General features: G+C 41.8%; 2 protein-coding genes across 2 annotated transcripts in view; both read left to right on the top strand.

Annotated features, from left to right (window-relative positions):
• LOC146986534 (uncharacterized) overlaps positions 1 to 27,540 on the top strand; it is a 1,046,957-nt gene that overhangs the window by 549,385 nt on the left and 470,032 nt on the right. Inside the window, exons 14-15 of the mRNA XM_085780502.1 lie at positions 16,139 to 16,312; positions 21,139 to 21,312. Coding sequence (XP_085636628.1) covers positions 16,139 to 16,312; positions 21,139 to 21,312 — 348 coding nt within the window. The remainder of the gene's footprint in view (positions 1 to 16,138; positions 16,313 to 21,138; positions 21,313 to 27,540) is intronic.
• LOC146986544 (NLR family CARD domain-containing protein 3-like) lies at positions 5,142 to 14,084 on the top strand. The gene is made up of 2 exons (XM_085780384.1): positions 5,142 to 5,199; positions 12,175 to 14,084. The coding sequence occupies exons 1-2, from the start codon at positions 5,142 to 5,144 to the stop codon at positions 14,082 to 14,084; spliced, it is 1,968 nt and encodes a 655-aa protein (XP_085636510.1).

Here is a 27,540-nt window from a genome sequence, read left to right as displayed (position 1 = left end):
TCAGAGTAATGGTTAAGGTTAGGGTAAGGGGCTAGGGAACACATTATGTCAATGAGTGCATTTCTAAAAGGAGTTCATCATGATTCTCCTTGTATCCTCCTGGTTTCTGTGTGGACTTACATTTAGTTGTGGTTGTGTTTTCCATATATGGTCGTGTTGCCAGACCGGGGCGAGTTAAGTTACAACACTGAGACACAAATTAGTTGATGACAACATGTGTGATGAATAAGACAGAGAACAGACTGAGCTGTAACTTGTAGTGGAGTGTCTTTAAATCTCTCAGCAGCTCTTCTACCACAGCTGGATCACAGCTCACTGTTTATTCATGGTGTCAGAGTTCACCTGTCCATACAGGTGTAATACCAGGAGTTACCCAGCAGGTGGCGCCACTCTACTGTAGAAAGTCACTTCCCCTCCCTCTGTCACCATGAACTTGTGGGATTTCCTGTAAATGCTGAGGGAGGAAGTGAAAGTAAAAATGTTCAGACGCCATGTTAGAGTGAACGGAGCAGAAGGAGAGAAACTGAAGTCTGAGACGAGTGAGTGTCAACACAACATTATTATTGTTGTTGTTGTTGTTGTTGTTGTTGTTGTGTCAGAGTGTGAGAGTCAGTGTGTCTGTGTGGACTGTGGAGGGAAGAAGAGTCAGACGTAGTCCGTACATACGTCAGCACATTGTCTCAGATTCACCTCCACACAACTTCTTCAAACTCAGAACAAACATCAAAGGTCAAAGGTCACGGTGACTGGATGAACATGGATTTAATGTCAAAGTACTATGAGTGGTGGAGGTCGACGACTGGATCAAACAAGGAAGTGATTATAGTTTGTTAATGTGTTAATGTGGAGGAACAGGAGGACAGATCAAAGTCTCCAGGATCCATCTGTCTGTCTCTGAAGAGTGACCGGTCCAAAGGAGAACCTCCAGACTTCAGCTCTGGACCTGGACCTTCAGAGTCACAGTAAGAGACCTGATAAAAACATGAACCTGAGTGTGTGTGTGTGTGTAAACAGTCACTAAACAGTAACATTCTGATCTGACAGTCAGTGTTTCTGGTTTCCCTCTCAGACTGACTGAAGTCCTGAAGATGAGTGGTAATGTGGAGGAAGATGAGGATGGAGCAGAGTCTCCAGGATCCATCTGTCTGTCTATGAAGAGTGGCCGGTCCAATGAGCTACCACCAGACTTCAGTGCTGAACCTGGACCTGGACCCTCAGAGTCACAGTAAGAGACCTGATACAAACCTGTGAACCTCCAAACTGTCTCTGTAGCAGAGTTTAGTTCAGTGTGTTGAGCTGCTGCAGTCCACAACAATCAATCAATCAATCAATCAATCAATCAATCTTTATTTATAGAGCACCTTTCATACATGGAAATGCAACACAAAGTGCTTTACACACATAGAAAAATAGAAACAGAAAAAACAATTACAAGTAAAAACCCCTCCCTCCCACACTCCATACTGCACACACACACACACACACACACACACACACTCTCACAACACTGGAATAGGAAATGACTAGAGCCCGACTGAGATACAGTATGGAGTTTTTTGGGACTGATGTCAATATTAGTTCTAATATAGCTTTTACTTTTTTTTATCATCTTGCTGGTAAATTCATTTATTTGTGATTTTAATGTAGTTTTTTTTAAGCTCAAATAATTATCTGTCTAGATATCTGTGTGTAGTAAAGTAGGTTGTGTAATTCATTTTTCCCTAATATGTGTTTGATTCACCTCTGATGTTGATATTTGAATTTTTCTAACAAATCCAAAGACATGAGTCAAGTGTGAGAGCAACTTTCATGAAGGTGGAGGAGAACCACCTTCATGGACAACGTCAAGTGGTCAAGGAAAGATGTGAAGGACAATTTTGCCTTTGTCTGTGGAGTGTCATCTTTGTTTCAAGTGCAACACACACCAGCTCTGTTGCCCAAATCACCTACAGGAAGCGTCAGTGACAGGAGAATATTACTGAACAAGCTGTCACAGGAACCAAATATAGGATGAAAAGGACAGAAAGCAGGAGAGTAGAGTCGGTCTGTTGTGGTCTGTGTGGGGCTCTACATAGAAAATAATGTGGCTGATTTGATGTGCGCTGTTCGCTGATGGTGTGTGTTACACTTCACTCTGCTTCTTTAGAGCTGATGTGAGACAGGTGGTCAACAGCTGGAGACTGGACACAGAATAACAACATGTTTGTGTTTGTAGGCTGCAGAAGCACAGACTGAGAACAAAGTCTCCAGGATCCATCTGTCTGTCTATGAAGAGTGATGGGTCCAATAAGCTACCACCAGACTTCAGTGCTGGACCTGGACCCTCAGAGTCACAGTAAGAGACCTGCTACAAACCTGTGAACCTCCAGACTGTCTCTGTAGCAGAGTTTAGTTCAGTGTGTTGAGCTGCTGCAGCCAACGTCTCTGGAACAGGAAATAATTAGGGCCCGACTGATATAGAGTTTTTTGGGGACCGATATTAGGGGGAAAAAAAACTTCTGTGAACTGATATATCGGAAATTAAATTTTTACGTGAAAAATGAAAACACATAGCTTCTTTTGATCCCATAAATATAGTTAAAACACTTGTTACAAAGATATAAGTTGAAGGCTTAACATTTTACTATTTTCAAATACTTTTATTGTCAAAAATTGTTGTGTGGGCCATGAAGCACATGAACAAGTCATAAGTTGGCATGCACAATAGAGAGCCTAAGCGGAAGCAGGAAGTAACGGTCACCATGGGACCTCAACTCTGAAAAAGTCGCCATTCAAATGAACGGGACGGAAAATTTTATTTCGTGATCCGTTTGAATTGTGCCATGAGAAAAAAATATGTCCTCTACCTGTTTAAAACATCACGTTTCATCCCGAGAAATCAGCCGTTTGTTGTAAAGCTATTGTAGAATAAAATTCAGAAGAATCTGTAAGCAGAAAGACTACAAGTCGCGTAGGTGACGTCACACACCAATTGCCGCCCTTTCCCGTGTCAGTTGGTGACGTATTTTCTGTGGGACACAGATCTGTAGTCCGTAGAGCGGTCTTCACACAAAATACATTCTTCTGTTGCCGTTTTATGATAAACGGCTGATTTCTCGGCATGAAACGTGATGTTTTAAACAGGTAGAGGACATATTTTTTTCTCATGGCGCAATTCAATCGGATCACGAAATAAAATTTTCAGTCTCATTCATTTGAACGGCGAGTTTTTCAGAGTTGAGGTCCCATGGCGCCGTTACTTCCTGCTTCCGCTTAGGCTCTCTATAACAGTTTTTTTTTCCCACCAATACCTGATAACTTCCTGTTCCTCATAAAGAACAGATGCCAATACCAATAACACTGTTAATAGTTTATATTCACACCTGAGATTAAGAAAGACTAAGTAGTAGTGAGTAGAGATGAATTTAACATTATAGCTCTGTCTCTGACATCACTACTGCTGCAAACACAACAAAATCAAGATCACTTGTGACTCTTCAAAAATCATTTATTATTGTTTCAAATCAACTCAGGAGGCAAATGGACTGAAAATGAGCAAAATCAAGACAATGTTGCCTGCTAAGACTATAAGGATTATGGCAATGGCCCAATGGGCCAAAATGTTGAACTATCCCTTTAAGTCAGGTCGTAACTTGAAAATGAAATCAAAATGGTAGAAACTGACAGTTGAATGAACAACAACACAGTAAAATCCTGATACTTGGCTCCCTGAGAGGCATTAAGTCAGTTTTTTTTTTTTTTTTAATCATCACAATGGTAATTTATTTGTGACTTTAATGTAGTTTTTTTAAGCTCAAATAATACTCTGTGTAGATGTCTGTGTACAGTAAAGTAGGTTGTGTAATTTATTTTTCCCTAATATGTGTTTTATTCAGCTTGTCTGTGGAGTGTCATATTTGATTTAAGGAAGCGTCAGTGACAGGAGAATATTACTGAACAAGCTGTCACAGGAACCAAATATAGGATGAAAAGGACAGAAAGTCAGAGAGTAGAGTCGGTCTGTTGTGGTCTGTGTGGGGCTCTACATAGAAAATAATGTGGCTGATTTGATGTGCGCTGTTCGCTGACGGTGTGTGTTACACTTCACTCTGCTTCTTTAGAGCTGATGTGAGACAGGTGGTCAACAGCTGGAGACTGGACACAGAATAACAACATGTTTGTGTTTGTAGGCTGCAGAAGCACAGACTGAGAGCAAAGTCTCCAGGATCCATCTGTCTGTCTATGAAGAGTGATGGGTCCAATAAGCTACCACCAGACTTCAGTGCTGGACCTGGACCCTCAGAGTCACAGTAAGAGACCTGATACAAACCTGTGAACCTCCTCCTACCTGATAACTTCCTGTTCCTCATAAAGAACAGATGCCAATAGCGATAACACTGTTAATAGTTTATATTCACACCTGAGGTTAAGAAAGACTAAGTTGTAGTGAGTAAAGATGAATTTAACATTATAGCTCTGTCTCTGACATCACTACTGCTGCAATCACAACAAAATCAAGATCACTTGTGACTCTTCAAAAATCATTTATTATTGTTTCAAATCAACTCAGGGGGCAAATGGACTGAAAATGAGCAAAATCAAGCTGCCTGATTATAATTGGCTCTAGCCATCAGCAAAAGATGTCGTTATCTGGGGTGGTGTTCAGTTCAATAGAGCACCCACCCCATGTGTTGAGGCTATAGTCCTCACTGCAAGCGGCCCCGGTTCGAATCCCACGTCGAGCGGCCCTATCCTGCATAAAAAAATGTTGTTATCTGACTCATCAGTGGTTTTTTGACTTGTTAATTATCAGCCAATATCAGACCGATAATTAGCTGTACCGATTTTATATTGTGCATCCCTAGTCACAAGCCCCTTGAATATTTAGCCATTGTTTTCGAGGGAAATTCATGCAAAACTGCTGATACGCGTTGCTTTCAGGGACAGTCTCTGTATTTGCTTCTAAAACAAGCTGATTTGATGTGCGCTGTTCGCTGATGGTGTGTGTTACACTTCACTCTGCTTCTTTAGAGCTGATGTGAGACAGGTGGTCAGCAGCTGGAGACTGGACACAGAATAACAACATGTTTGTGTTTGTAGGCTGCAGAAGCACAGACTGAGAGCAAAGTCTCCAGGATCCATCTGTCTGTCTATGAAGAGTGATGGGTCCAATAAGCTACCACCAGACTTCAGTGCTGGACCTGGACCCTCAGAGTCACAGTAAGAGACCTGATACAAACCTGTGAACCTCCAGACTGTCTCTTTAGCAGAGTTTAGTTCAGTGTGTTGAGCTGCTGCAGCCAACGTCTCTGGAAAAGGAAATAACTTTTCCCTGGTTCTTGTGTCTCTTCAGTGTTGATACTGATGCTGAGGAGGCTCCTTTCTTCTCACATGATCAAAAAGTCTCTAAACACTTATGTGAAGAACTCAGCTTATGTTTTTTTAAAATCTTTTATTATCTTAATTCCTGTTGTTTTTGTATGCTGCTGTAATTTTTAAAACTATGCTGATGCTATTACTTCATGTAGTGTGTAGAAACAGAGTTGAAACTTAAAGACCGGGTAAACCAAGAATAAATACAGTATGTGTTTTAAGTTTATAATAGGCCTACCACAGGAAAACATGTTATTAACCACTCTATCAAATTTGAAGGACTAAAAAAGTCGTTAAGTATATAAAATTCTGCATCAAAGTTGTCAATAAATGAGCAGCATTCTCTGCCTCAGGACAGTGAGGGTGTGTTCGCTGCAGGCAAAGACGGCCCATGGCAGGAGAGCTGGGAAATTACATTGTAATTACCAAGTACTTACTAGGTAATTACAAGGTAATTACCCAGTATTTGCAGATATTTTTCCTGACTACTACCAGGTATTTACCCAATAATTTCCTGGTAGATACACAGTAATTGTATATTGTAGATTTTAAACCCGGTAGTTAAAAATATTTACCGGATATTTATCTGGTAAATACCAACAAATTACCTGTATTTACCCAATAATTACCAGGTAGATATCCTGCAATTGCATATTGTAGACTATAAACCCACTGAATGTGTCTATATGTGACTTTGTTAGGGTGATAATAACTTAGATATTTACCTGGTAATTACCAGGTATTTACTCAAAATGATAGCTACCTTACTGGTAACTACCACTTATTTACGTGGTAGTTACCTGATATTTACCTGGTAAATATCAACTAGTAAAAACTAGTATTTACTAGAAATATACGGAAAACTACCAGGTATTTATCCAGGAATTATAGATTATGTATTACCAGTCAACCTGTGTAGTGACAGTGAGGGTATAACTTGCAACTATTTACCAAGTAATTACTTTCTAATTACCCAGTAGTTACAATTTACATTATCAGGTAAAACCTTATGAATTTACCGTGTAAGGAAGGTGGAACTGTACTGTAATAGGAAGTGTGGTTTGTTTCAATGATATTACCATGTACTTTCCTGGTAACTGTAGATTATAATCCTCTGCCCCCCATCAGGGTGTGTAATTTTGAACATGGTACCTGGCAAAAACTCCCATATCTACCTGATAATTATCAGGTAAATATCAGAGTTTTACAGAGTAGTTACCATGTAAGAAAAGTGGAATTGTACTGTAAAAGGAAGCGTGGTTTGTTTCAATGATATTACCATGTACTTTCCTGGTAACTGTAGATTATAATCCTCTGCCCCCCATCAGGGTGTGTAACATGGTACCTGGCAAAAACTCCCATATCTACCTGATAATTATCAGGTAAATATCGGAGTTTTACAGAGTAGTTACCCTGTAAGAAAGGTGGAATTGTACTGTAAAAGGAAGCGTGGTTTGTTTCAATGATATTACCACATACTTTCCTGGTAACTGTAGATTATAATCCTGTGTAGTTTTGAACATGGTACCTGGCAAAACCTCCCATACCTCCCTGATAATTATCAGGTAAATATCAGGGTGATATCAGAGTTTTACAGAGTAGTTACCATGTAAGAAAGGTGGAACTGTACTGTAAAAGGAAGCGTGGTTTGTTTCAATGATATTACCATGTACTTTCCTGGTAACTGTAGATTATAATCCTCTACCACCCATCAGGGTGTTTTGAACATGGTAGCCTACCTGGTAAAAACTCCAAGGTTGGGTTAGCCTAAATATTTCGACCCAACAGATTGGGCTGAGATTTGGACGACACCTTAATCACTCTCCAGCTTCAGAAAACAGTGTTTGGTAAGTAAATTTATAATTATTAGCCTACAGGTTTGGTAGTTTAATGTGGTAGCCAATTAGTGTTACTTAAAAACTTCACCTCACTCTGCGGCCAGGCATTTTTTCCCTGCTTGCTAACTTGCTAGCTAGCTAGTTATTTTCACCTGATAAGATAGTTTCCAGCACAGCAGCAGCAGCAGCAGCAATTGTCAGGGCCGTGAGGGAAAGGAAATGATGGTAGCCTCCAGTCTTGTGTTTTAATTGACAGGAGGACCGTCGTGGTGAGTTGGGAAGTGGGTGTTAGCAGCGGATGCTAACTGCTAGCGCTAGTCGAAGTTAGCATCGAGCTAGCTCACCTTTCCTTTGCGATGCTGCTGCTGCTAAGAGGAAGAGACTTGCTACCAGCACTGGTTAACATCCAGGACATCTGGTGGTGCTAGTAGCCCTCCTACTCAGCTTCTGCTGCACATACCTGTCTATCAAAGTCTATGAGTGTAGGGTGAGTGTAGTTTTCTGTTAGCCGTGTGTGTGTATGTGCGCTCGAACTGTTGCCTTGTCGTTAGTGGAGGGAGGGGGGAGGGGGGGTGCGTAACGGACGTCACCATAGTGAGTAGCAGCAGAGACGTTTTGCTAGCAGTGCTTGTTGGTGCTAGGTTGGAGTATAAGGTTTGCTATTTTGAGATTATTGTGGTCTTTCTTTTCTCTGCCCACTACAGAACCCAGTATAACTGGTGAGAAGTGCTGGCAAATGACATGGTGGTCTCCTCTCATGGACACTCAAGGCATGGTGAGTAGTTTGTGTGTTGCCCTGTCTAAAATTCATATTTAATTTCGACTTCTGGCTAAAAATCAAGGAATCCCTTATCCCAGAATTCATATAGGGCCCTGATTAAAAATTAATGGAATAAATAGATATTTTCGAAAACATTATAGAAAAAAAAAAAGTTCATGATTTGTTTCTACCACATGGGCATCAACAGGATGAGTATTTGAAGGGTTAAATGCAGAGATGCATAGTTTGTTGGCTGTGCACATACAGTATGGGCTACTGTACCCAGTGTACAGATTTTATATCTACCTGAGATGGCTGTTACATGTGCCTAAAGAAATGTGCTATGGGCTAAGACTCCAGATACAGTGTCTGATACAGCATTACCTGTAGAGATGAACCTAACCTGTTGTACAAACTAATTTTTTGAATCTTGTTTTTTTTTTCTTTATTCTTCAGCCTGGAACAAACATGGTGCAGTACCTGGCGACCACAAGCAGTAGCACAGAATACCTGTATGTCCTCATGCTAGGGAGAAGCATCACTGGGATAGCCTTGGAGCACCCATCTCTGTTGGGTGGGGTGGGGTGTGGATAGGTTATAGTTTTTACTGATGTAATTTGCCAAAATGTGTAGACTGGACATGTGAAGAAGGCAAAAAGCTCTGCACTTTATGTTTTTCTTTTCATTTTCTTTTTTAATATGCAAGTTATTGTATGTTTAGCACTTAAAGGGATAGGCCAGCATTTTTTTCCCGTGTCCTTGCCTCACTCCCGAGTCCATGACCAGCAGATAGACACCATCCTTTTGACTTTGCGTGCAGTAACAAGGCAGAGCCCCTATCGTCCGTAATTAGCTTTGCTTAAACGCTGTAAGGGTAGTGTTAGCCTGCCTCCTACCCGAGCCGAAATCAGAAGCTGATTTTATTTTAGCTCTAAACTCTGTAAATATATCACTTTATCGACATTTCAAACATTTTTAGGTGAGAAAGGAGACGTTTAGATCAGCAATGTGTCGTTAATTTGTCAAAATACCAGCTGTGGTTTACAATTTTGTTAGGACAAATTCGGCGCTACTCAAGCTGCAGTGTGACCAACCAATCACCGGTTGCTCTTTACATACAGAAAACCATGACGATATAATTTGTGCTTTTGTTTTGAAATAGGAAGCTAACCTACCCTCGATGTAGCTAGCTTGAACCAAAATAACCGTCTCTGCTTGAACCCTCCGTTTTGACCGATCTGGTCCCGTTAGCAGCATTTGACCGCTCAAGATGCCTTACCGGAGAGTTTTGTCAGCTCTGAGACGAAGATCGGCCCGCCGGTTTCCGTTTAGAGTTGCTGAAGAGTTGCTCTGATGACTTTAGGTGGAGGCAGGCTAACACTACCCATACACTTCCAGTGTTTGAGCTAAGCTAATTAGTGACTTTAGGTGGAGGCAGGCTAACACTACCTATACACTTCCAGCGTTTGAGCTAAGCTAATTAGCGGTGCGCCAGCTCTGCCCGTATCTCCCTTGTTACTGCACGCACAGTTGAAAGGATGGTGTCTATCTGCCTGTCATGGACTCGGGAGTGAGACAAGACACACAAAAAAATGTTTGCGTATACCTTTAAGAGTATTGAAGTTACTCTCTTCAAGTTCACTGTTTTGCAGATTAAGAGGATTAAAGTTAGTCTCTTTGACAGATCACATGTTTTTGCGTATTTGTCACAGAGTGTAACAAAATGCATTGTATCTTTATGTAAAGGAAAGTACATGGTAATATCATTGAAACAAACCACGCTTCCTTTTACAGTACAATTCCACCTTTCTAACATGGTAACTTCTCTGTAAAACTCCGATATCACCCTGATATTTACCTGATAATTATCAGGGAGGTATGGGAGGTTTTGCCAGGTACCATGTTCAAAACTACAGAGGATTATAATCTACAGTTACCAGGAAAGTACATGGTAATATCATTGAAACAAACCACGCTTCCTTTTACAGTACAATTCCACCTTTCTTACAGGGTAACTACTCTGTAAAACTCTGATATTTACCTGATAATTATCAGGTAGATATGGGAGTTTTTGCCAGGTACCATGTTACACAGCCTGATGGGGGGCAGAGGATTATAATCTACAGTTACCAGGAAAGTACATGGTAATATCATTGAAACAAACCACGCTTCCTTTTACAGTACAATTCCACTTTTCTTACATTGGTAACTACTCTGTAAAACTCTGATATTTTACCTGATAATTATCAGGTAGATATGGGAGTTTTTGCCAGGTACCATGTTCAAAATTACACACCCTGATGGGGGGCAGAGGATTATAATCTACAGTTACCAGGAAAGTACATGGTAATATCCTTGAAACAAACCACACTTCCTTTTACAGTACAGTTCCACCTTCCTTACAGGGTAATTCATAAGGTTTTACCTGATAATGTAAATTGTAACTACTGGGTAATTAGAAAGTAATTACTTGGTAAATAGTTGCAAGTTATACCCTCACTGTCACTACACAGGTTGACTGGTAAATACATAATCTATAATTCCTGGATAAATACCTGGTAGTTTTCCGTATATTTCTAGTAAATACTAGTTTTTACTAGTTGATATTTACCAGGTAAATATCAGGTAACTACCACGTAAATAAGTGGTAGTTACCAGGTAAGGTAGCTATCATTTTGAGTAAATACCTGGTAATTACCAGGTAAATATCTAAGTTATTATCACCCTAACAAAGTCACGTATATACACATTCAGTGGTTTTATAGTCTACAATATGCAATTGCAGGATATCTACCTGGTAATTATTGGGTAAATACAGGTAATTTGTTGGTATTTACCAGATAAATATCCGGTAAATATTTTTAACTACCGGGTTTAAAATCTACAATATACAATTACTGTGTATCTACCAGGAAATTATTGGGTAAATACCTGGTAGTAGTCAGGAAAAATATCTGCAAATACTGGGTAATTACCTTGTAATTACCTAGTAAGTACTTGGTAATTACAATGTAATTGCATTTAATTACCTGGTTATTACCTAGTAAATACATCTTATTACCTGGTAATTGTCTGGTAATTACCGTACTGTAAAAGGAAGCGTTACCCGTTTCGGATACACAACCTACACATACACGTCATCATGAAATAAAGACGGGAACACACACCGCCACACACCCGAGTCCTCAGCACTGACACAGCTGATAAACCTTCAGGAAATATTTCTTACCTTCACTCTTTATGTCTAAAACAGTCATCATCCAGCTCCAACAGGTTATGATCCACCAGGCTGTTCCCGTTTACATCTCGTTCCTGCTCAGCGTGTCTCATCCATTTGCATTGTATGAAAAAAATAACGTTTTTAGCTAGCTTAGTTTTAGCTTCAAGTGTCCTGAGAGGAGAGGCCGACACAAGGGGACAGTGAATTATCTCTGGACCTGTTACCGAGTCCAGACCGCCCGGCGCCCGTGACACACTGCGTCCGAACTGAGCAGCGGGCCGTGTTCCGGGAGAAAACAACACAGTGGAGCCGGGATCAGAAACACGTATGGCTTTTGCCGCCACTAAAAACTATTTTTCCCCTCACACAATGCAAATGGATGAAACGGGTGGACGCGAGGAACGAGATAGAAATGGGAATAATACTGGTGGATTATTAAACTGTTGGTGCTGGATGACTGATGCTGCTGACTGTTTTGGACACCAGAGTGAAGGTAAGAAATGGTTTGACCAGCTGTGTGTCTGATCGGATGTGTGGCGGACTGAGGCTGTTTGGGGAGTGGCTGATTTGATGTGTGCTGTTCACTCTGCTTCTTTAGAGCTGATGTGAGACAGGTGGTCAACAGCTGGAGACTGGACACAGAATAACAACATGTTTGTGTTTGTAGGCTGCAGAAGCAAAGACTGAGAACAAAGTCTCCAGGACCCCCCTCCTGTCCCCAGTGTGAACAAAGACCCAGAACCAGAGGTGAGCTGCAGACAGCCAATCAGAGCAGCTGTGGACAAAGTGAGTCTGAACATCTGTCTGCTGATGTGGTCATTTGTGAAACCAGGACCTGTTGTTTTCTCCAGAGTCATTGTTCCATCACACAGCACTGACATTTAAGATGATGATTCAAACCTTCTCTTTGTTGTCTGTAGTTTTTCTGTAGCTGATGAAAATAATCTGATCAGATTGTCAGACTCTCTGTCTTCAGTCTGACTCTGTCTCTTCTCTCTCAGCAGATCGTGGTCTGCAGGAGGTTTTAGATCAACATAAGATCAGTCTGAGGAGCAGATGTGAACGAGTGACTGAAGGAACTGAGGCAACAGGAAGTGGAACAGGAAGTGTAACCCTCCTCAACAGGATCTACACTGAGCTCTACATCACAGAGGGACAGAGTGAAGAGGTGAATACCCAACATGAGGTGAGACACCTGGAGACAACGTCCAAGAAGAAGACCCTCCATGACACTCCAATCAGGTGCAACAACATCTTTAAAGACTTACCTGTCCAACAGAGAGAGGATGTTTCTACGGTCTCACCTGTCCAACAGAGAGAGGACGTCTCTACGGTCTCACCTGTCCAACAGAGAGAGGACGTCTCTACGGTCTCACCTGTCCAACAGAGACCCATCAGAGTGGTTCTGACCAACGGCGTCGCTGGCGTTGGAAAAACCTTCTCGGTGCAGAAGTTCACTCTGGACTGGGCCGAGGGCTTGGAGAACCAAGATGTCAGTCTGCTGGTTCTGCTTTCGTTCAGGGAGCTGAACCTGATCAGAGATCAGCAGTTGAGTCTTCTCAGGCTGCTCCATGTTTTCCATCCAACATTACAGAAGGTCACAGCAGAGCAGCTGGCTGTCTGTAAACTTCTCTTCATCTTTGACGGCCTGGATGAAAGCCGACTGCCACTGGACTTCAACGACAGGGAGGTTGTGTCTGATGTCACACAGACGTCATCAGTCAACGTGCTGCTGACAAACCTCATCCAGGGGAATCTGCTTCCCTCGGCTCTGGTCTGGATCACCTCCAGACCTGCAGCAGCCAATCAGATCCCTCCTACATGTGTTGACAGGGTAACAGAGGTCCGAGGCTTCACTGACGCCCAGATGGAGGAGTACTTCAGGAGGAGGTCCAGTGATGAAGATCTGTCCAGAAGAATCATCTCACACATCAAGACGTCCAGGACCCTCCACATCATGTGTCAAGTCCCAGTCTTCTGCTGGATCAGTGCTACAGTTCTGGAGCACATGTTGACCACAGACCAGAGAGGAGAGCTGCCCAAGACCACGACTGACCTGTTCTCACACTTCCTGCTGGTCCAGACAAAGAGGAAGAAGAACAAGTACGGTGAAGGACATGAGACGAGTCCACAGGAGCTGACGGAGGCCGATAGGGAAGTTCTTCTGAAGCTGGGGAGGCTGGCGTTTGAACAGCTGGAGAAAGGAAACATCATGTTCTACCAAAAAGACCTGGAGCAGTGTGGTCTGGATGTCACAGAGGCCTTGGTGAACTCAGGACTCTGTACTGAGATCTTCAAAAGAGAGAGTGTGATCTTCCAGAAAACAGTCTACTGCTTTGTTCATCTGAGTGTTCAGGAGTTTCTGGCTGCAGTCTACATGTTCCACTGTTTCACCAACAGGAACACACAGGTCCTCAAGAAGTTCCTGGGAGAAGAACATGTTGATTCAACCCTGGATGACTTCCTGAAGAGAGTGCTGGAGAAATCCTTCAGAAGTAGAAATGGTCACCTGGACCTGTTTGTTCGCTTCCTTCATGGCCTCTCTCTGGAGTCCAACCAGAGGCTGTTAGGAGGTCTGCTGGGTCAGACAGACAACAGTCCAGAAACCTTCCAGAGAACCATCAACAACCTGAAGGAAAAGAAGACAAAGATCTCTCCTGACCGAAGCATTAACATCTTCCACTGTCTGACGGAGATGAAGGACCAGTCAGTTCATCAGCAGATCCAACAGTTCCTCAAGTCAAAGAACAGATCAAAGGAGAAACTCTCTGAGATCCAGTGTTCAGCTCTGGCCTACATGCTGCAGATGTCAGAGCAGGTTCTGGACGAGTTCGACCTGGAGAAGTACAACGCATCAGAGGAGGGACGACTGAGACTGATCCCAGCTGTGAGGAACTGCAGGAAGGCTCGGTGAGTCCAGACATGATCAATATAATTATTGATCAGTAGTTCAGATCAGTAGTTCACATAAACACAGTTTTATTTATTCTCATTATTCTTAGTTTGACTCCATTACAGGTCAGTTGTGATTTTTGGAGGTGTAGTAAAAGCTGTGAGCTCCAACATGTTGATCTCCAGCTTGTTGTGATCGTTGCTGTTTAATCAAGAACAAGTTATTTTCTTTTTTTATGTTGACTCCTTGGTTTTATTCAAGTCTTACACCTCAGTTTATCCAGATGTTTCCAGGTCTTAGTACGACTGCTAGTGTTGTAGTCAAGACCACCTAACCCGAGACCAAGTCAAGACCAAAACCAAGTCACGACTAAGACTTTGAGGGGGTCCAGACCAAGTCCAAGTCTGAAAGTAAACCATTGTGAGACCATTTCCAAGACCATTACTGTATTCCCATACACCAGTCCTCATAATAATCATGTGTCTTGATATTTACATTATTCCTCCTCAGCTACAAAGAAAGGATGATTTGATCTAATGTCTAAACCATATTTAATGTAAACAAAGTTTGGATTGAACAGAAGAACACAGCACAGAACCTGCTGAAGTCTCCTCCCACTGTTCACACTGGTGACACCAAGTTGTTACCATGGTTACACAAATAGATGCTTTTGTAGAACAATTTTCATTAAGTTGTAAAATTACATCACATAAACCAAAGTGAGTCTCCTCTCCTCTCCTCTCCTCTCCTCTCCTCTCCTCTCCTCTCCTCTCCTCTCCTCTCCTCTCCTCTCCTCTCCTCTCCTCTCCTCTCTTCTGCCTTCACCCCGTCTTTGATGCCTCAGAGCGTTTGGAGCCCAGTGTGGCCCGAGTATCCTTCCTGAGTATTCTATTACAGTTTTTCTCAGTTTCTCAATTTAGCACTTCTAGTAAAAAATTTAAATATAAACAAGAATCTGATTACAACTACAAGTGCATACAGTATCTACTGTACAATTATTCATCTACAGCAGCATGTCGATGTGCTGGGTCAGGACATCTCTTAGTTCGTAGCTCCGCCTCCACCTGACACATTTGATTCTGACACATTTGGTATTTTCTCTCTTCACAGACTTGTTCATTGTGGAATCTCAGAGAGTCACTGTGAAGTCGTGGCCTCAGCTCTGAAGTCCAACCCCTCCCACCTGACAGAACTGGACCTGAGTAACAAAGACAGCGGGAACATCATGAGTAGAAACATCCTGAGTGATTCATCAGTGAAGGTTGTGTGTGCTGGACTGGAGAGTCCAAACTGTCGACTGGAGACTCTGAGGTGAGTTCACTGACTGGACCTGTTGGACTTTTGTCTGTGTTCAGTTCAAATGTGTGAAGTTCAGTTTGAAGCAGCGACTGATTGTGACTCCATGTTACTGCAGCTGGTAGAAGGTGAAGGGTCAGAGGTCACTCAGAGGTCAGTGTGGTGGTGGTGATGATGATGATGATGATGAGCTGCTCTCAGATGAAGCTGCTAACAGAACAGCTGGATCACCACTGTAGCTGAAGCTGAGCAGATGTGATGTAGATCTGAGGCAGGAGAAGCTGCTGTGTGTGTGTGTGTGTGTGTGTGTGTGTGTGTGTGTGTGTTGTAGTTGTTGTCTCATGTTTCCACTTGTTCTTCTCTCACACTGACAATGACTCTTCACTTTCAGCTCATTTCACTCAGTCTGATCAATAATCAATTATCTGATCACTGCAGCTGTGTGTGTGTGTGTGTGTGTGTGTGTGTGTGTGTGTGTGTGTGTGTGTGTGTGTGTGTGTCTTTGATCCAGTTCAGTCCTGAATCAGAGAGTTGTAGTCAGTGTTTAGTCCAACAGGTATTGATCAGATATTGATTGTATATTGACAGGCTGATCTGAGGTCAGCAGCAGCTGATGAATCTGTGCTGACATGTGGATGATGTGTGTAGAAGGCCACATGATGATGATCCACAACAACACAAGGACAAAGTCCCTCTACTCATTTACACACTGATCATTGATCAGGACACATCTGATCAATCATCAATCATTTCATCATCTTCTTTTATTCTTCATTCAGATTGGAGCGCTGCAGTTTGTCAGAGATCAGCTGTTCTTCTCTGGTCTCAGCTCTGAAGTCCAACCCCTCCCACCTGAGAGAACTGGACCTGAACTACAACAAGCTGCAGGATTCAGGAGTGAAGGGTCTGAGTGGTTTTCTGGAGAGTCCAGACTGTAGACTGGAGACTCTGAGGTCAGACTCTGTTTTATTTCTGTGCTCAGATGAATGTGATGTGAAAGTTGTGTTGATACTGAGCTGCAGACATGAGGCTGATATTCTACTGATCCACACTGAGGCTGTAGGACAGGGTAGGCAGGCGCTCACAGACCAAGACCAGGGCTGTGGGGGGTCGGCACCTCAGACAGCTCATCACACAACAACCTCACAACAAACACATTCATGCACAATGGTTCACACAGATCCAAGTCTTAAACATGTGCAACACCTTTTCCCCACAATCCATGCCGTCCTGACATCAGCTGTTATTAACACACAACTCGGATCAATAACAGGATCACATGTTGGAGCACCGCTCACATCACACAACAAACCTTTAACACAATCCACACTCAGACCTGAGACTGAAGTCAAGCCAGCCCACACGTTGTTTTAAGGTGCGCGGATATACGGCACATTACCGCAAGAGCGAGAAAGTGCCCGTAAAATGAAAAAAGCAATGACCCCGAAACGTCTGATGTGGCATTTCAAAATAAAAGCCGGCCTTTCAAAATAAAAGCCTTGAACACTGCATTAATTAAAAAAACCTGCTAGTTATTACTGTACCATTCCACTTCAGACTGATAGTACTCGACCTGAAGATGACATCCAGAAAAAATCAGACCAATCTGATGTGGAAATTCAGAATAAAAGCCCTCTGAACTTTGATATTTTGAAGTATTTGTGTACATTTACAGTATCATTAAAAGAAAACTGCTAGTTATTACTGTACCATTCCACTTCAGACTGATAGTACACGACCTGAAGATGATACCCAGAAAAAATCAGAGCAATCTGATGTGGAATTTCAGAATAAAAGCCCTCTAAACTTTAATATTTTAAAATATTTTGTGTACATTTACAGTATACATTTTTAAAAACTGCTAGTTATTATTACTGTACCATTCCACTTCAGACTGATAGTACACGACCTGAAGATGATACCCAGAAAAAATCAGACCAATCTGATGTGGAATTTCAGAATAAAAGCCCTCTGAACTTTGATATTTTTGTGTATATTTACAGTATAATTTTTTAAAAACTACTAGTTATTACTGTACCATTCCACTTCAGACTGATAGTACTCGACCTGAAGATGATACCCAGCAAAAATCAGACCAATCTGATGTGGAATTTCAGAATAAAAGCCCTCTGAACTTTAATATTTTTAAGTGATTTGTGTACATTTACAGTATCATTTAAATTCCACATCAGATCGCCCTGATTTTTTCTGGGTGTCATCCTGAGGTCGAGTACTATCAATCTGAAGTTGAATGGTACAGTAATAACTAGCAGTTTTTTTTTTTTTTTTTTAAATGGTACTGTAAATGTACACAAAAATATCAAAGTTCAGAGGGCTTTTATTGTGAAATTCCACATCAGATTGGTCTGATTTTTTCTGGGTGTCATCCTGAGGTCGAGTACTATCAGTCTGAAGTGGAATGGTACAGAAATAACTAGCATTTTTTTTAAATTATACTGTAAATGTACACAAAATATTTCAAAATATTAAAGTTCAGAGGGCTTTTATTCTGAAATTCCACATCAGATTGGTCTGATTTTTTCTGGGTGTCATCCTGAGGTCGAGTACTATCAGTCTGAAGTGGAATGGTACAGTAATAAGCAGCATTTTAAAAAAATGATACTGTAAATGTACACAAAATACTTCAAAATATGCAAGTTCAGAGGGCTTTTATTCTGAAATTCCACATCAGATTGGTCTGATTTTTTCTGGGTGTCATCTTCAGGTCGAGTACTTTCAGTCTGAAGTGGAATGGTACAGTAATAACTAGCAGTTTTTAAAAAATGATACTGTAAATGTACACAAAATACTTCAAAATATGCAAGTTCAGAGGGCTTTTATTCTGAAATTCCACATCAGATTGGTCTGATTTTTTCTGGGTGTCATCTTCAGGTCGAGTACTATCAGTCTGAAGTGGAATAGTACAGTAATACCTAGTAGTTTTTTTTTAATTATACTGTAAATGTACACCAAAATATTAAAGTTCAGAGGGCTTTTATTCTGAAATTCCACATCAGATTGGGTTGTGTCCGAAATCACTCACTCATTCCCTCCTCCCTACTCCCTATATAGTGAATTCAATATAGTGGACTATATAGTGGACTCACTGGTCAAATAAAAAAACACTTTCGGACAGTACTCCGCCGCACAGTTAATGACGTATTACGTCGCGTAATTAAAACGTTCCGACAGCGATTGTAACAGCTGGTGCAGGTACCATGGATACAACCATGGCAACGGCCGGTGTAGAGGAGTAAAGCAATATATTAAGCGAATATATATATATTTAAGCATCAAAGATGTTCAATCAAACCCACATAGTTTGAAACAACATTCAAAACACACACAGCCAGTGTCACAACTAAGCATAATGTCCGCTAGCTTAATGCTAACGTTAATGTAAAACACCATAGACGGGCTAACAGAAATTAGCATCGCTATCCAGAGTCTGTGGTCAGTTTATAACACTTGTAGGAAATTTGCTCCGACGTTTGTTGTGGGAGTCTGTGGAAGCCGCGACCGGACAACTCTGGCAGCCTGGACACATTTATTGAGAGGCTGCTGCACTACTGCATTTATTTGGTAGCTACACCGGTCACTACTTCATTTATTTGGTAGCTACACCGGTCACTACTGCATTTATTTGGTAGCTACACCGGTCGTTCTGGGCCGGTGTGTTAACGGCGTCGATCCGTGACCGCAATGCATGATGGGATATCTTGCTCCGGTTAGTGACCATCGGATGTTCACTACATTTCGCGGTGAATTGTGGGATAGATTCAGTGCACTATATAGTGAACATTAATAATCACTAAACATTCGGACACCACTACAAAATGGCGTGGTCACTATATAGTGCACTATATAGTGAGTAGGGGGTGATTTCGGACACAGCCTCGGTCTGATTTTTTCTGGGTATCATCTTCAGGTCGTGTACTATCAGTCTGAAGTGGAATGGTACAGTAATAACTAGCAGTTTTTAACAAATGATACTGTAAATGTACACAAAATACTTCAAATTATCAAAGTTCAGAGGGCTTTTATTCTGAAAATCCACATCAGATTGGTCTGATTTTTTCTGGGTGTCATCCTGAGGTCGAGTACTATCAGTCTGAAGTGGAATGGTACAGTAATAACTAGCAGTTTTTTTTTTAATGATACTGTAAATGTACACAAAAATATGCAAGTTCAGAGGGCTTTTATTCTGAAATTCCACATCAGGTTGGTCTGATTTTTTCTGGGTATCATCTTCAGGTCGAGTACAATCAGTCTGAAGTGGAATGGTACAGTAATAACTAGCAGTTTTTCTTAAAATAATACTGTAAATGTACACAAATGCAGTGTTAAAGGCTTTTATTTTGAAAGGCCGGCTCTTATTTTGAAATGCAACATCAGACGTTTCGGGGGCGTTGCTTTCATTTTACGGGCACTTTCTCGCTCTTGCCATAATGTGCCGTATATGCGCGCACCTTAAAACAACGTGTGGGCTGGCTTGACTTCAGTGATCTGAGCAACAAGGATGTTAACTGTACACAACAAGCTATTATTACAAGGTTTACAACAGAGAAGACACACAACCTGGGCTGTGTGTGTGTGTGTGTGTGTGTGTATCTAAGATAGTCAGAGAGAGAGTAGGTTAAAACTTGCTAACTGTTAGCCACCGTAGCTCAGGTGTTGGTCTCCCGTCAGATAAAAGCTGCTCTTCAGATGAAAGCTCATTAAGGTGTTCACCTCTCCAGTGGAGCATCACTGCAGTTGAATTAGCTGCTAAACTGCTGGAGGCTAAAAAGCCAGGGGACACGTCTGTGTGTTGACCATTCACCAAGGCAACGTGAACAGAAGTGCAGCTCAGACATGGAGCAGTTAAGTTAAGAGGCAGCGTAGCGTTGTGCCTCTTCACCTCCATGTGAACTCTCTGTGGGAACTTACTGCACATGTGCAAACAGCCACATACACACCGTACTGACAGAAGAGGCAGAGCAGCTCTGGGCCTTTGCTCTGTAATACTACACATGGCTGAGTGGTTTGTGCAGCTGCTGCCTGGACAGAAGCTAGCTCTGTTTACTGGCTTTTATTAGACCATGAAAATCACCACATTCTGACACATTGAACTTGTAGTAAAGTTATCTGAAAGTCCAAAAGAATCCAACTTTAGATGAAGTGAATAAATCAAAGCCCTGACTGCACCTCACTGGTTTTTAGTCCAGTCTCTGTTTCTCTTCATGTTTCACCTCCACTACAGAAACACATGTGATGTATCAGACAATAACTGATCTATAATCAATAGCTGCTGGCTCCACCTCTTTCCTGAGGCTCTGTGATGTTTACAGTGAAACATTCAAAGACAACATCCCATAATAAGCAGGTTTCAGGTTTTTCTGTCTCTGAGCTTCATTCAGCATGTGTTTCTACACGTTAGTTGTCATGGTAACAGAGTTCAGCCTCACATGTGTGTTGTCTAGAGCATGGTCAGTAAATCTCTGATCAATGTGGCTGCACAACATGAGTTTGTCTGGATGGAGCCACAGGTGGAGCTGACAGGTGAAGAGGCGGAGTCACTGCGTCTGTGTTGAAGCAGCAGCAGCTTCTCATGAATATTAATGAGCTGTTTTCTCTCTATGTGACTGTTTAACCTGCTTCCTGTTGCTTCAGCTGTTGGACTTTGATTTTCTAAACTTGTTCTTTCTGAAGCTTCTTCAGCTCTGAACAGATGATGAGACACTGAACGCTGTCAACAAGGAGCTTTGTCCTCAACTCACTGCTTTTATTCTTTATTCAGATTGGAGTGGTGCAGTTTGTCAGAGATCAGCTGTTCTTCTCTGGCCTCAGCTCTGAAGTCCAACCCCTCCCACCTGAGAGAACTGAACCTGAGTGACAACAAGCTGCAGGATTCAGGAGTGAAGCATCTGAGTGGTTTTCTGGAGAGTCCAGACTGTAGACTGGAGACTCTGAGGTCAGTTCACTGACTGTTACTGTTGTAGATCTTAGATCTTTGATCCACAACTGAACCTGATTGATCTTCACTCAGAACTTGAATCATTGACTTTGATGTCATGAATGAAGGACGTTTGAAATAGTTGTTGTCTCATGTTTCCACTTGTTCTTCTCTCACACTGACAATGACTCTTCACTTTCAGCTCATTTCACTCAGTCTGATCAATAATCAATGATCTGATCACTGCAGGTGTGTGTGTGTGTGTGTGTGTGTGTATGTCAGAGAGACAGGAGGTTAAAACTTGCTAACTGTTAGCCACCGTAGCTCAGGCGTTGGTCTCCCGTCAGATAAAAGCTGCTGTTGTTCTTCAGATGAAAGCTCATTAAGGTGTTCACCTCTCCAGTGGAGCATCACTGCAGTTGAATTAGCTGCTAAACTGCTGGAGGCTAAAAAGCCAGGGGACACGTCTGTGTGTTGACCATTCACCAAGGCAACGTGAACAGAAGTGCAGCTCAGACGTGGTGCAGTTAAGTTAAGAGGCAGCGTAGCGTTGTGCCTCTTCACCTCCATGTGAACTCTCTGTGGGAACTTACTGCACATGTGCAAACAGCCACATACACACCGTACTGACAGAAGAGGCAGAGCAGCTCTGGGCCTTTGCTCTGTAATACTACACATGGCTGAGTGGTTTGTGCAGCTGCTGCCTGGACAGAAGCTAGCTCTGTTTACTGGCTTTTATTAGACCATGAAAATCACCACATTCTGACACATTGAACTTGTAGTAAAGTTATCTGAAAGTCCAAAAGAATCCAACTTTAGATGAAGTGAATAAATCAAAGCCCTGATTGCACCACACTGGTTTTTAGTCCAGTCTCTGTTTCTCTTCATGTTTCACCTCCACTACAGAAACACATGTGATGTATCAGACAATAACTGATCTATAATCAATAGCTGCTGGCTCCACCTCTTTCCTGAGGCTCTGTGATGTTTATAGTCAAACATTCAAAGACAACATCCCATAATAAGCAGATGTGTGTTTCAGGTTTTTCTGTCTCTGAGCTTCATTCAACATGTGTTTCTACACGTTAGTTGTCATGGTAACAGAGTTCAGCCTCACATGTGTGTTGTCTTGAGCATGGTCAGTAAATCTCTGATCAATGTGGCTGCACAACATGAGTTTGTCTGGATGGAGCCACAGGTGGAGCTGACAGGTGAAGAGGCGGAGTCACTGCGTCTGTGTTGAAGCAGCAGCAGCTTCTCATGAATATTAATGAGCTGTTTTCTCTCTATGTGACTGTTTAACCTGCTTCCTGTTGCTTCAGCTGTTGGACTTTGATTTTCTAAACTTGTTCTTTCTGAAGCTTCTTCAGCTCTGAACAGATGATGAGACACTGAACGCTGTCAACAAGGAGCTTTGTCCTCAACTCACTGCTTTTATTCTTTATTCAGATTGGAGAGCTGCAGTTTGTCAGAGATCAGCTGTTCTTCTCTGGTCTCAGCTCTGAAGTCCAACCCCTCCCACCTGAGACACCTGGACCTGTGCAGAAACAAGCTGCAGGATTCAGGAGTGAAGCATCTGAGTGGTTTTCTGGAGAGTCCAGACTGTAGACTGGAGACTCTGAGGTCAGTTCACTGACTGTTACTGTTGTAGATCTTAGATCTTTGATCCACAACTGAACCTGATTGATCTTCACTCAGAACTTGAATCATTGACTTTGATGTCATGAATGAAGGACGTTTGAAATAGTTGTTGTCTCATGTTTTCACTTGTTCTTCTCTCACACTGACAATGACTCTTCACTTTCAGCTCATTTCACTCAGTCTGATCAATAATCAATGATCTGATCACTGCAGCTGTGTGTGTGTGTGTGTGTGTGTGTGTGTGTGTGTGTGTGTGTGTGTGTGTGTGTGTGTGTGTGTGTGTGTGTGTGATCTTCATTTCATCTTCTTCTTTTATTCTTTATTCAGATTGTGGGGCTGCAGGTTGTCAGACATCAGCTGTTCTTCTCTGGTCTCAGCTCTGAAGTCCAACCCCTCCCACCTGAGACACCTGGAGCTGAGAGGAGGAGACAACAACCTGAGCTCTTCAGCTCTGCAGCAGCTTCGTGATCTTGTGAAGAGTCCAGACTTTCGACTGGAGACTCTGCAGTGAGTCTGATCTGTAGCTGTTTCCACAGCTGATGAGACTGTGGGAGTGAAATAAAGTGTAAAGTGCAGCAGGTGAACCTGTCAGGATGTGACATCATCACGTATGACATCATCTATGACATCACAGACTCAGAAAACGCTGCAGCAGCTTCAATGTGTCAATCATCAGTGATCCAGTCACAGGTAAAGGTGTTGAGTCAAACAGGAACAATGAGCTTCACCTGTCACTCAAGTACAGGAAGTACTTTTACTCCACTAACTCCTAACTAAATACTTTTACTGTGTTACTGTTAGTAGCCTACTGCCACATCCACTTGTCGTGCACAACAAAACACAGCAAAAGACCAAAATACATGTTTCATAACAAATTTCTTCTTTTCGCCCTCAGTCTTATTAAACAGAAAGATGCCATTTAAAGCAGATATCAGTGGCACGGCCGTTTCGGCTAATGCTGTGTTCAAGGCAGGCTTTTGAAACCGTAAGTTACAGCTTCAAGTCACAACTACGACTTGGTAGCGTTCCAGGTAACCCGTAGCTCGTGTTTTTACCGTCCTGTTGTCTGTGAAAGTTCCCTATAACGGCCACTCGTAACTTCCGACCCGTGAACTCGTACCAGATCGAACTGGTATGACTTCACAGGAAGGAAAAACACAAAGTACGAGTTTCCTTGAACGCACCATGAGTTAGCAGCCCCCGCCCTTGTCAGGCATCAATTGGTCCTCGTGCTACGTCACCACATTCACGCGCATCCCTTGGCTGCACACACAGCCCTTCATGCCGTTCTCTCCCCTCATTGGATAACACTTGTATCCCACAAGGAAAATTTTCTCCTCGGGTTACAGCAGAGCAGAGTGACGGAGAGACTCGTGTTTAGGCTGAAATACTTCATGTAAGTGATTGCTGACGGAAAATAGGACTATTTAGGACTTATATTAACAAAAACATTCCACTGATATCTGCTTTAATTAAACTATTTAGTATTATTGATAAGTATGATTTACAAAAGAAACCCTAGCCTTTATTTTATAACTTAACACACATATGTACATTATTTCCTGTACGTTTTTTTCTTCTTTTTTTGTCAATATTTGCTCTTTCAAGACTCAACATGTAGTCATACAGAACAACAACATGAAAAGATAAATATTATTTAGGTGTCAGGCTCAGTTACATTTCAAAATGAAAGTGTTTATTTTCGCAAATTACAATAAAAGGATGTTTTTTTTCATGGTTTTGCAGTGAATGTGTTGTCGAACAAGAGGTTAAAACTATGTAGTGGTATTTGTAATTTTGTTGCTATCAATGTTGATGGTGATTTTATTTTGTTTTGGAGGAATGTACTACTGTTTGGGCTCCCTGACCTGAAAAAAAAAACAAGGAAAAAGCCAACATAACTTTTATTATCAACCTTATTATTTTAATGGTAAAATTTCATATTCACAAATGTAAGTTCATTTAAAAAAAAAAAAAACATATTTTACTGGTGAGCTCAAGCAATACATAACCTCCATCAAATTTTCAAGCAACCAGAAAGTGATTAAGACTTTCAATATATGTGAAAACTTGAACATTTTTTTGTAAACTTGTAAATTCCCCCTGGCGTATAATATAGATATGCTTTATAGATTGCATTTTATTATGAAAAACAGTTTTTTTAATGTGAAACAAAGTTTTGAAAAAATAAAAAATAAAATCACAAGTGAAACAGAAATGATGTCATTGTTTATTATTATTCTGTTCGTGAAGTTTCCGGTCCGAAGAAAAGGACATCACCTTTATTATAAACTTGTTCATTTTGTAGGGCAAATGTCACATACATACATGTAAACACTCCAAAACCTCCCCCAACTTCAGAAGTTTCTTGCATGAGTTCAAAGAGTACATGAAATCCCTTACACTAATTGACACTAAACAAAGCATCACATCCATAGATATTTATGAGAGATTTTTCAAAGAATAAAGAAGTAGAATAAAGCTTACACATTCTATTTCCCTTTTTTTTCCTTTTCTTCTATAGGCTACCATAACATAGCCTATGTTATTTTTTCCATGATTTTATGTTTTCTAATATTGCTTAAAACAACCAGATTTTATTTTGATGTATTTATTATTTATGTTTATTGCAGAGGTTGCGCTAGACTTTTTCGTCGCCGGTCATTTTGACTGACGGGGTCATAAAAATTCCGTCATAATCTATTTTTACCGGTCACTTTAATTAAAAAAAAAAAAAAAGATAATAATGCCATATTCAATAGCATTCAATTTTAATTCATGTTTAATTCATATCAAGTCCAAACAAATTGAACAGAGTATGCTCCGAAGCAGAGTCTGCGTCAGAGCACATCTATGGGTCATCACTGAATGCGGGGGTCACTTTCTGCCACTCAACATCTAAATACAATGTAAATACCTGATGATGACATCAGTTTTCTGTCAACAATCAACATGCTAACCCATGTGTTATACCAAAACATCCAAAGGAGCACGTTTTCACATAGGCACCACCGCATAGTGCACTGGCGTTAGCTCTCTCTCTCTCTCTCTCTCTGTGCCTCTCATTTCTCTTTTACGCACGCACGCACGCACGCAGCCACTGCGCATCACTGAAACAACTGAAGCTATAGACCACACAGCCAGATGCAGCACAAATTCAGACAGGACAAAACCCACTCAGCTTTAAGTGTTATAAACAATGCCACGGCGGGCAAAATACATTAAAAGAAGGCTTAGCGTTACCTTTAGAAGAGTTGTGCGCGGCGAGTGTGTGAAACGGTGATGTCCTGCCCCCACCGCTCTACCTGTACCGAGACGCACCGCTGTGTTGCTACGGCTACGTAACTTAACAGCTGACTACTGTCGGCCCCTCGGACACTGCAGCTAAATCTCGCCCGTTAAATCATTATCGACCGTCATATTTGCACTGACACGACTCCCAGTCAACATTTAATCCACTTGAAGGAGTTTGAATACTGCGGGGAAGCTTTCTGTCTTCTTCTCTGTTGTTAGTGTTTCTGTGTGGCAGCACTAACAGCGCCACACACGCTCCACACAGGCCTAGAGGAGGTACTACAGCGTTTTCTACTGAGCGCACCAGCCAGCTGTGAGTTTTTTTTTTTTTTTTTTTAATCTAATTCTCACCATAGTGACTTTGAGACATTGTATATGTTTTATATCGTTATCCACCGCTCCATGTATTGATTATCCGCCGGCTTCATTGTAAACAAATGCACATGGCCAGACAGCCATGGCTGTGAATTGCAGTCTGTCAAAATGACGGATGGCCTCAAATTTTTTCCGTCACCGTTTTAAAAAAACGGTCAATGACGGAAAATATCCGGTTAACGCGACCCCTGGTTTATTGATACATATTGGAGCACCTGTCTGATGTTTCATGTTTGATCGTATGTACAACCCATAGACTGGTACAACCCTGTTCTCTGTACATCCATTTGTATGTACAATGTTTTCAACAAAGCTCATTGGAAAAAAAAAAAAAAGAAGTTGTTTCCGGTTGGAACCTTTCTCTTCCTCGTTCACAGACGTGTAAAAACATAACTTTACATTATTTTAACCACCGTCTTGCATTTAAAAGTGTATTTTAACACCTGAAACATTTTCATACATTATATCTCTAAGGCATGTGTGCAGTCGTGTGGTTGTATTTTATTTTTAAGACATTCACTCCCTCCTGTCCTGTCTGTGGGGGCGGAGGTGTTTTGGTGACGGACCTCTGGCTCTGCACCGACACATGTGAGCGACCATGGCTTCACCCGGCGGCGGCACCGGGGAATCGAACCTGATCGGTGTGTGTGATGGGGAGCTGGACCTGAAAGAGGAGGAGGAGGAGGAGAGAGGAGGAAGAGGAAGAGGAAGAGGAAGATGAGGAAGAGGAGGAAGAGGAGGAGGAAGAGGAAGAGGAGCAGGAAGAGGAGGAGGAGGAGGAAGAGGAGAGGAGGAGGAAGAAGAGGAGGAGGACGAGCAAGAGGAGGAGGAGGAGAAGGAGGATGAGGAGGAGGAGGGGGAGGAAGAGGAAGAAGAAGAGGAGGAAAGAAGAGGAGGAGCAGGAGGAGCAGGAAGAGGAGGAGGAAAAGGAGGAGG

This window comes from Trachurus japonicus, chromosome 6 (assembly GCF_045865225.1).
Source record: "Trachurus japonicus isolate A0001 chromosome 6, Traja_1.0".
In the NCBI taxonomy this organism is placed as follows: Eukaryota; Metazoa; Chordata; class Actinopteri; order Carangiformes; family Carangidae; genus Trachurus; species Trachurus japonicus.
This window is presented reverse-complemented; position numbering and strand designations above follow the sequence as displayed.

Excerpts from the sequence above, each read along its gene's own strand:
- LOC146986544 (XM_085780384.1), top strand. The coding sequence starts at position 5,142 with ATGGGTCCAATAAGCTACCACCAGACTTCAGTGCTGGACCTGGACCCT. Across the intron at positions 5,200-12,174 it reads CCTGGACCCTCAGAGTCACA|ATCGTGGTCTGCAGGAGGTT; the intron begins GTAAGAGACCTG and ends CTCTCTCAGCAG.